Source organism: Hemitrygon akajei, chromosome 10 (genome assembly GCF_048418815.1).
Source record: "Hemitrygon akajei chromosome 10, sHemAka1.3, whole genome shotgun sequence".
Taxonomy (NCBI): Eukaryota; Metazoa; Chordata; class Chondrichthyes; order Myliobatiformes; family Dasyatidae; genus Hemitrygon; species Hemitrygon akajei.
Window position 1 is genome coordinate 129,234,901 of NC_133133.1, and position 10,955 is coordinate 129,245,855.

At 42.9% G+C, this 10,955-nt stretch overlaps 1 protein-coding gene across 1 annotated transcript in view; it reads left to right on the top strand.

The window, feature by feature from the left end:
- The window catches only part of LOC140734024 (uncharacterized), a 121,559-nt gene extending 111,315 nt beyond the window's left edge, over positions 1 to 10,244 (top strand). Inside the window, 2 exon segments of the mRNA XM_073057603.1 lie at positions 8,288 to 8,356; positions 10,089 to 10,244. Coding sequence (XP_072913704.1) covers positions 8,288 to 8,356; positions 10,089 to 10,244 — 225 coding nt within the window.
- Positions 10,245 to 10,955: the final 711 nt, after the last annotated feature.

The following is a 10,955-nucleotide window of genomic DNA, read 5'->3' on the forward strand; positions in this document are numbered from 1 at the left end:
GCCAGCATATATTGTCCACCCTTAATTGCTCTGAGGGTTGTGAAGAAGGCCAACAGTGCACATGCCTTTATTGGATGGGGCATTGAGTACAAGAGGTGGGGATGCCATGTTACAGCTGTGCAAGACCACACCCAAAATATGTAATGCAGTTTGGCTCAACAAGAATGATGTAATTCAGCTGGAAAGCAGAAAAGATGCATGAGGATGTTGCTGTGACTGGAGGGTTTGTGTTATGAGGAGAGAAGGAGGGGTGATTTATTAATGTATATAAAATCATGAAGGGTAAAGATAAGGCAGCTGGCCACAGTCATTTTCCAGGATAAGGGAAACCTTCCTTCATCTGCCAATCAGCCCCTTGTCAGCTGGTTCCTGTCACTTGCCACCTCTCTCCTCAGCACTTTGTACTGGTTATCTCATGCCCACTCTTGCATCTTGACTGGAAACATCAGCAGTCCATTTTCCCTCACAGATGCTCTATGACCTATGCAGTCTGCTGTTCCTTTAAAATGAATACAAGTGAAGTTGACTGCTACTCTAACCTGGGGAGGAACCTAACTTACACTGGATGTCGGGTTAACCATGATCCCTTTTGAATTGTGGAACATTCTCAAAGGGATGAATGGCCTTTGCCCATTCCTACTTCTTCTGGTTCTTCCTGATGGATAAACATATCCTTCCCTTAGTAAAATGCACTAGACTAAAATGAAATTATTTTTGGTAGACTTGTTCTTGTTTCTATTGACAGTTAGCCAACAACCACAACCGTACATTATTCATAAATAATGGGAAGTGCCTGGTCATTATTTGTGTGGAAGACCCCAAACCAAACAGATGCCTACACTAAGTGGCTACTTTATTAGGTACACCTGTTCATCTACTCATCAATACAAATATCTAATCAGCCAATCATGTGGCAGCAACTCAAAGCATAAAAACTTGCAGATATTGTTAGAGGTCCAGTTGTTTTTCAGACCAAACATCAGAATATGATATAAGTGACTTTGACCGTGGAATGATTGTTGGTGCCAGATAGGGTGGTTTGAGTATCTCAGAAACTGCTGATCTCCTGTGATTTCCATACATAACAGTTTCTTGAGTTTACAGAGAATGGTGTGAAAAACAAAAGAAATCCAATAAGTTACAGTTCTGTGGTTCAAATTGACAGGAAGATGACAGTAATTCAAATAACCATATGTTACAACAGTGGTGTGCAGAAGAGCATCTCTGAACGCAGAACATGTTGAACGTTGAAGTGGATGGGCTACACCAACAGAAGACCATGAACATACACTCAGTAGCCACTTTATTAGGTACAAGAGGTATCTAATAATGTGGCCACTGAGTTTATATTCTTACCTTTAAAACAATGCAGTGTTCATATTTGTCTTTGGAAATAAATCACTCAGGATCTATGTTTAATAAGCAAACTATAGAATTCATCCCAAGTTTTATATTTTAAAGATTTCACAGAACTTTCCCTTGAAATTCTGGAGTCTTTAACATCTGAAGGTGACTGCATTCCTTGGAAGTGATGAGATAGTGTCCTTACTTTATCAGCAGGCAAATCTACAAAATTTTGACACACTGCTGAAGCCTCCATTTTTCAGAAACGCATCAGTTCTCCTGGCTGATGTCAGGTTGACAAGAATAGCACATTAAAATCAATCTTGCTACACAGCTGTTATCTCTCACAGCGCTGCCCATTGTGACAAGGCAGATAATACCAATCCTAATGGATCAAGTAATATTCAAAACCTGGCTACACAGTCTGCCTGCTAAACATTCAGGAGTAGACTAACATTGAATAATTACAGAATTATTTTCCGTCCTGTAGTTTTGGGGAGAGATTTTCTTCATCTTTTTCCTCACTCATGCAGAAGCTGACCTACCAAGCACATTGATGATCTTTGCGGTTATTTTCTGGTCTGTAGCATTGCTGTTTGGAAGCTGGTAGAGAATATACTACAAGTTTTCAGGAGGTGAATTAATCTATTCTGCAAAGCTACATCCGTTGCCATAATCCATTAATGTTCTGGCTGGCGTGTTCTCCAACAGTCGAGTCAATGATTTCACATAACTGGTCATTTTGACCATTTTTATCATATTATCCAGCATTTAGAGTGCTTTCTCTCTTCCGATAATCTGAAATTTCACTTATTTTCTCCTAATTATACACACTTCATGTTTAAAATGGGGACATAAAAGACCTCAGATGCTAGATTGTCCATTTCCCTGTCATAAAAGGCATGAACATTACCAATAGTCTTTCTTGGTCCAGCCATGTTGATGTCATGGTCAAGAAAGCTCTCAAGTGCTTCCTCTGCTTCCTTAGAACATTAAAGAAATTTGGCGGAAAGCACTACCACAAGCCTCAAGGAGAGCTTCTATCTCACTCATATCAGATTGTTGAATGATAAGATGGATTCTTGGCCTCACAATCTACCTTCTTTTGATTTTGTACGTCATTGTTTACCTGCACTACACTTTATTGGTAGCTTTTACACTTTATTCTGCATCGTTATTGTTTTACGTTGCTTTAGCTCAATGCACTGATTAAGCATTTGATCAGTATGAACAGTATGCAAAGCAAACTTTTCATTGTATCTTGGTACATGCGACAATAATAAACCAATACCAATACCATGCTACTCCTGTGTTTCGTGTTGTTGCTCCTCCTCATTTACCCTTCTTAGCTGCTAAGTTATTACCCCATCTATCCCTTTGCTCCAGAATCCCACCCTATCACCCATCTTTTCTTTAGGTCTCCTTGCCTCTTCCCCACGTCTAACATTTCCTTGTTGTTGAAAGTTCATTGGCCGGAAATGTTGTCTGTGCTTCTCTCCACAGATCTTGCCTGTCCTCCTGAGTGCTTCTTGCATTTCCTGACATTGCACATTTATAACTGAGTTGAAGATTGCAAAATTAATTCTGGCAGTCTTTAGCTGCTGTGCGTAGAATATTACCAGAAGATTATTAAGTGTTTAGACTGAACAGAAGATGGATAAATTACTTCATTAACCAAAATTACAGTATGCAGAAAATGATAAAAAAGATCTGCACAGAATGCCAGGCCTTAGAGTCTGAATATATTACCAACAAAACTGGGACCTCGAGGACAGCATAGAACAGACTGAAATGCTGGAACATGTCGATGTTAAGAAAGAGGATGTGCTGGAACTTTTGAGAATCATTGGAAAAGGTATGTCCGCACGGCTAGATTGGGTATAATCCACATTAGTACTGGAAACGAGGGGGAGTTGCTGCACTTCTGGCAATGATCTCTGTGTCCTCACTAGCCACAGGCGTAGTACCAGAAGATTGAAGGATGGCAAATGTTATTTCTTTGTTGAAGAAAGGTAAAAGGGATAATATAATCCTATTCTGTCTAGTTCCATTGGTCTGCACTCAGACAATAGTCCTCTATACCCTCCTCTATCCATGCACTTAACCAACCTTCTATTAAATGGTGAAATTGAACCCGTATACATTGCTTACTTTGGCCACTCACCTACCACCCATTGAATGAAGAAGTTACTCAGTAAATATTTCACCTTTCATCCCTAATCCATGACCACTAATTCTAGTCGCACTCAACCTCAGTGTAAAAGGCTGGTTTGCATTACTCTATCATAATTTAGTCCACCTTTATCAAATCTCCCCCCCCCCCCCAATTACTCCAGGGACTAAAGTCCTAATCTTTTGACAGAAAAAGATGCACAAGTCTATGGAGAAATGACCTCAGGTGGAACTGATCTACTGGTCTGGTAGAGAACTTGCATGGAGACAATGGCCCAAATAGCTGTTCTGCATCTACTCAATGATTCCACATAATAGGCCACCTCATCTTTGAAACTGTTAATCACTTCATTAAATCTGAGTTGATCTGCACCTCAGATTTATTTTCTTGCCTTTGACTCACTAAACTTGACATGCTCATCTAAAGCCAATGTATTGATCTCACACACAAACCATTTCAGAATATCCTTATACTTTTAGGATGTCAGAGTGGTGAAGCAGTAAGGGCAGTCCTATCAGAATCATGTTTGTTATCACTGACATAGGTCATGGAATTTGATGTTTTGTGGCAGCAGTACAGTGCAGGACATAAAAAATACTATAAATTACAATAAACAAACAAATAAGTGAATAAACAGTACAAAATAAAGGAGTGAGTTAAGTTCCTGGGCTATTGGATAATTCAGAAATCTGATGGCACAGGGGGAAGAAGCTGGTTCTAAAATGTTGAGTGTTGGTCTTCAGGCTCCTGTACCAGCTTCCTGATGGTAGAAATGAGAAGTGTGCCTGTCCTGGGTGGTGAGGGTCCTTCATGATAATACCACCTTCTTGAGGTCCTGCTGCTTGAAACTGCCCTCCATGGTGGGGTGGGATTTGCCCATGATGGTGCTGGCTGAATCCACAGCGCGTTGCAGCCTCAACTCTGCGTACTGGAGCTTCCATACCAAATGGTGATCCTATTAATCAGAATGTTCTCTCACGGTGCATCTGAAGAAATTTGCTAGTTATTAGTGACATGCCAGATCCCCAATTTAAACCCTGATCACATCTCTTGTCTGTGTGGACTTTGCAGGTTGCCCCTTGACTGTGTAGGTTTCACTCAGGGACTGCTGTTATCTTCCTTATCCCAATGGTGCGTTGGTGGGTTGCCGGCTGCTGTATGCTTTCCTGAGTGCAGGTGGGTGCTAGAGGAATTAGTGGGAAGCTGCTTGGTATGTGAGAGAGAATCGAATGCAGGGAGTAGCAAACAAGTTGCTGGAGGAATTCGATGGGTCAGGCAGCATCTGTGGAGGGACAATAGAGAGACTGTGCTTTGAGTGGAGAGCCCTCATCTGGACTGTATGGAGGAAAGTACAGGAATTGTGGAATTATCAGGCTGGAGTCTGAAGAGGGGATGCTGAAACGATGAGAGATGTGGTGGTACAGGACACTGTGACCTGATCGTCATTGGTGGGGTCATAGCCTAGGGGAGGTGTCTGAAAGTTGGCTGCATGAAGGAAGTGACCTGAAATGTCAACTGTGCATTTCCCTCCGCAGACACTATTAAACCCACCAGCTTTTACCCCACCATGTGTTCTGGATCCAGCATCTGAAGCATGTGCCATAAACAAATGTCTGCTGAAAGAAATCTGTGTAAATTGTGGGGGAGCTGCTGCAGCGTGCATTGATTTCTGAGAATCAGAATCAGGTTCATTATCACTGACCTATGCCATGAAATTTTTATGCTTTGTGGCAGCAGTACAGTACAAGACATAAAAAATTACTATGAGTTCCAAAAATATAAATTAAATAATTAGTGCTAAAGAGGAGTAGCGAGGTAGAGTTCATGGATTCATGAACTATATAGAAATCTGATGGTGGAGAGAAAGAAGCTGTTCCTAAAATGCTGAGTGTGGGTCTTCAGGCCCCTGCACCATCTGCCTGGCGGTTGTAATGAGAAGAGGGCACGTCCCGGGTAATAAAGGTCCTTAATAATCGATGCTGCTTTCTCGAGGCACTGTCATTTGAGGATACCCTCGATGGTGGGGATCATGGCCTTCAGTCTTCATTTTAACTTGTCGCAGGAATGGCGATCAATAAATTTTGTCAGTATGGAGTAATGTGTCCACTTCACCTTTAATCAAACTTGCAAACTTTTTTTTGCATGTGAGCTGCAGAGACAAGGCTTATGTTAGAGGTTAGGTCATAGCATCATCGAACACTACAGCTCTGAAACAGGCCTTTTGGTCCATCTAGTCCATTCCAAACTATTATTCTGCCAAGTCACATTGATCTGCACCTGGACCACAGCCCTCAATGCCCCTCCCACCCGTGTCCTTATCCAAACATCTCTGAAATGTTGAAATCGAATCCACATTCTCCACTTCCACTGGTAGCTCATTCCACGCTCTCACCCTCTCCCCTTATGTTGCCTTTAAAAACTTCACATTTCACCCTTAACCTATGATCTCTAGTTGTAACATACACAAAATGCTGGAGGAACTTCGGCCGAAAAGTCGACTGTACTTTTTTTCCATAGATACTGCCTGGCCTGCTGAGTTCCTCCAGCATTTTGTGTGTGTTGCTCAGATTTGCAGCATCTGCAGATTTCCTCTTGTTTATCTCCAGTTGTAATCTCACTCAACCTTGGTGGAAAAAGCCAGCTTGAATTTTTCCTGTCTATACCCATCATAAACTTTTATACCTCTATTAAATCTCCCCTCATTTTCCATGCTCCAGGGAATAAAGTCCTGACCTATTCAACTTTTCACTATACCTCAGGTCCTCAAGTCTATTTACCCAGGGAAATTAACTTTTGTAGTGGACGAGATCGCTTATTGTAACAAAGCAGCTGGTTTGGCCACACTGGTGGTGGTCCAGAGTTACATAACACTTGGAAAGGTCAACCACAGCACATTTCGTAGCCAAATGATGTTGTATAGCATCCATGTAACACTTTATTTCACAGTTTGGAAAAATATTCAGTTCATAGATAGATAGATAGATAGATACTTTATTCATCCCCATGGGGAAATTCAACTTTTTTTCCAATGTCCCATACACTTGTTGTAGCAAAACTAATTACATACAATACTTAACTCAGTAAAAAAAATATGATATGCATCTAAATCACCGTCTCAAAAAGCATTAATAATAGCTTTTAAAAAGTTCTTAAGTCCTGGCGGTAGAATTGTAAAGCCTAATGGCATTGGGGAGTATTGACCTCTTCATCCTGTCTGAGGAGCATTGCATCGATAGTAACCTGTCACTGAAACTGTTTCTCTGTCTCTGGATGGTGCTATGTAGAGGATGTTCAGAGTTATCCATAATTGACCGTAGCCTACTCAGCGCCTTCGCTCAGCTACCGATGTTAAACTCTCCAGTACTTTGCCCACGACAGAGCCCGCCTTCCTTACCAGCTTATTAAGACGTGAGGCGTCCCTCTTCTTAATGCTTCCTCCCCAACACGCCACCGCAAAGAAGAGGGCGCTCTCCACAACTGACCTATAGAACATCTTCATCATCTCACTACAGACATTGAATGACGCCAACCTTCTTAGGAAGTACATTCGACTCTGTGCCTTCCTGCACAAGGCATCTGTGTTGGCAGTCCAGTCAAGCTTCTCGTCTAACTGTACTCCCAGATATTTGTAGGTCTTAACCTGCTCCACACGTTCTCCATTAATGATCACTGGCTCCATATGGGGCCTAGATCTCCTAAAGTCCACCACCATCTCCTTGGTCTTGGTGATATTGAGACGCAGGTAGTTTGAGTTGCACCATATCACAAAGTCCTGTATCAGTTTCCTATACTCCTCCTCCTGTCCATTCCTGACACACCCCACTATGGCCGTGTCATCAGCGAACTTCTGCACATGGCAGGACTCTGAGTTATATTGGAAGTCTGATGTGTACAGGGTGAACAGGACCGGAGAGAGTACGGTTCCCTGCGGCGCCCCTGTGCTGCTGACCACCGTGTCAGACCTACAGTCTCCCAACCGCACATACTGAGGTCTATCTGTCAAGTAGTCCACTATCCAATCCACCATGTGAGAGTCTACTCCCATCTCCGTTAGTTTGTGCCTTAAGATCTTGGGCTGGATGGTGTTAAAGGCACTAGAGAAGTCAAGGAATGTAATCCTCACAGCACAACTGACCCCCTCTAGGTGAGAGAGTGATTTGTGCAGCAAATACGTGATAGCATCCTCCACTCCCACCTTCTCCTTATATGCAAACTGAAGAGGATCCTGGGCGTGCCTGGTTTGTGGCCTCAGATTCTGTATTATCAGCCGCTCCATGGTCTTCATCACATGCGACGTCAAGGCAACAGGTCTGAAGTCATTCAACTCCTTTGGTTGTTCATATCCCCGAACTACCCACTGAATCATGATAAGCTCATACAAAAAATGATGAACGTGGTCAGCAGGTCAGGCAGCATCCAAGGGGAGAGAAATTGAGTTGATATTTCCCAGACCTGGAGAAGTTTAAAAAAAATAACAAGTTGGGTGAAGGCTTTAGCTTGAATTGTTAAACTCAGTTTTTAAGGGTTTTAGCGTCTAATTGGACTCTAATTACTAAACTATACTATTATATTAAATTGCTGTGTTCTGCTTTGCCCTCTGTTTACACTTCTTGTCAATAGTCAGGAATTTTTGGCATCTTCCCCGCTGCACGAGTTCACTTCCCCTTCTTTCCCCACCTCTCCTCACACTATCCTATCACATTCATTGTCGACATTCATTTATGTTGCTTTTGGGCTCAGTCACTCTGACCACCCATTTGCTCATCTTAGGGACATGGTCGTCATGCATTTTTCATTTTGCCTTTGTCAGCTTTCTGTTTCCTCTCAGATGACATGAAGGTAAGTAACATCTTTTCCTCTCTCGTCAAATTCTTTTAGCTGTCAGGTGATGGGGATTTTTTTTCTTTTTATCCTGAGAATTGACATTTGGCAATTTAAATTCATGCATGCGAACTGGGTCTTCTCTCACTCTCTTGAAGTTGATCTGTGATCTCTATCTTTGGGGCCTCATTAAGATAAGAGCACGCATTAGCCGATTGGTTGGGAATATTTCCATTCACAAGGCACTGGCTGTGACAGCAACTGCATTTGAATGAAGTCTTGAATATCTTTCAAGACAGTTGTTTTGATGTCTTTACTTCAATAAAAGTTCTTTGCTGCCATTCTATATCACAAGTGTTTGTGGCAAGAGTGGAGTATCAGTTTAAGGTTTACATTGGTGTTTTCACTACCAGCTTTAAACAGCTGCACACATCTGTGTGTGTATGCAATAACATGCAGAATATGTAGGAATATATAGCACAGTAGTACACTTAGTGGCTATATAACCATAAGACATAGGAGCAGAATTAGGCCATTTGGCCCATCGAATCTGCTCCGTTATTTCATCATGGCTGATCCATTTTCTCTCCCAACCACATTCTCCTGCCTTCTCCCCGTAACCTTTCATGGCCTGACTAATCAAGAACCGATTGACCTCTGGCTTAAGTACACTCAATGACTTGGCCTCCATAGCTGCCTGCTGCAATGAGTTCTACAGATTCACCACTCTCTGGCTAAAGAAGTTCCTCCTCATCTTCATTCTAAATGGATGTACCTCCATTCTGAGGCTGTGCTCTCTGGTCCTAGACATTTCCACCATAGGAAACATTCTCTCCACATCCACTCTATCTAGACCTTTCAACATTTGATAGGTTTCAATGAAGTCCCCCCCCTCATTCTTCGTAATTCCAGTGAGTACAGACCCAGAGCCATCAATCGCTCCTCATATGATAAGCCTTTAATTCTTGGAATCATTCTTATGAACCTCCCCTGAACCCTCTCCAATGTCAGCACATCCTTTCTTAAATAAGGAGCCCAAAACTACTCACAATCCTCCAAGTGAGGCTTCACCAGTGCCTTATACAGCCTCAGCATTACATCCTTGATTTTATATGCTAGTCCTCTTGAAATGAATGCTAACATTTCATTTGCCTTCCTCACCACCAAATTAGCCTGCAAATAAACCCTTGGGAAATCCTGCATGTGGACACCCAAGTCACTTTGCACCTCAGATTTTTAAATTTTCTCCCCATTTAGTCTATGCTTTTATTCCTTCTACCAAAGTGCATGACCATACATTTCCTGTCACTGTATTCTATCTGCCACTTCTTTGTCCGTTCTCCTATTCTGTCCAAGTCCTTTTGCAGCCTCCCTGCTTCCTCAAGACTAACTGCCTTTCTACCTATCATCCACAAATTTGGCCACAAAGACATCAACTCCATCATCCAAATCACTGGTGTACAATATAAGAAGCAGTCCCGATACTGACCCCTGCAGAACATCACTTTTCACTGGTAGCCAATCAGAAAAGGCTCATTTTATTCCCATTCTTCCCCCCCGCCCCCTTCCACAGCACCAGACTCAGTGCCACAGACCTGTTCGCTGCCCCCCTCAGTAGGTCATCCCCCTCAATAGTATCCAATGCGATATACTTATTATTGAGAGGAATAGTCACTCTGTACGTGACCTTTCCTCTCCTGACAGTCACCTGTTTATCTATCATCTCCTCAGTCTCTCGTATGAGCCGAAGGTCATCGTGCTGCAGCTCCAATTGCTTAACGTGTTCTCCGAGGAGCTACAGCTCAGTGCACCTGGTGCAGGTGTGGTTATCCGTGAGTCTCCCAGAATCCCCACATCTTACACAAAGAACACAACACAGCCCCTGGAGCCATTCACACTGCTCTAGCTATGCACTAGAAGACAAAGAATGAAAAATTAAAAAGATAAAGAAGAAATTCACCATATACATACCTCGCCCAAGCTGCTTCTTGCTGAAGCCTGTTGAGCCAAAGCCTCCTCACTCTAACCCTGTCAAAAACAAGAGAAAATTTGCCGGTGCTGGAAATCCAAGTAAGACACGCAAAATGCTGGAGAAACTCAGCAGGCCAGGCAGCATCTATGGGAAAGAGTACAGTCGACATTTCCGGCTGAGACCTTTCATCAGGACTGGAAAGAAAAGATAGGGAGTCAGAATAAGAAAGTGGGGAGGGGGAGGAAGAAACACAATGTGATAGGTGAATCCGTCTCTGCCGCATCGGCTGAGCCTTTTCATTCCAGAACTAAGGAGATGTCCTCCTTCTTCAAAGAAAGGGGCTTCTCTTCCTCCACCATCAATGCTGCCCTCACCGCATCTCTTCCATTTTGCACATGTCTGCCCTCACCCCATCTTCCCATCACCCCACCAGGGATGGAGTTCCTCTTGTCCTCACCTATCACCGCACCAGCCTCCGTGTCCAGTGCACAATTCTCCGTAACCTCCACCATCTCCAGCGGGACCCCACAACCAAGCACATCTTTCACTACCCCCCACTTACTGCTTTCCACAGGGATCTCTCCCTGCATGACTCCCTTGTCCATGTGTACCTTCTGGTACTTATCCTTGCAAGTGGAACTAGTG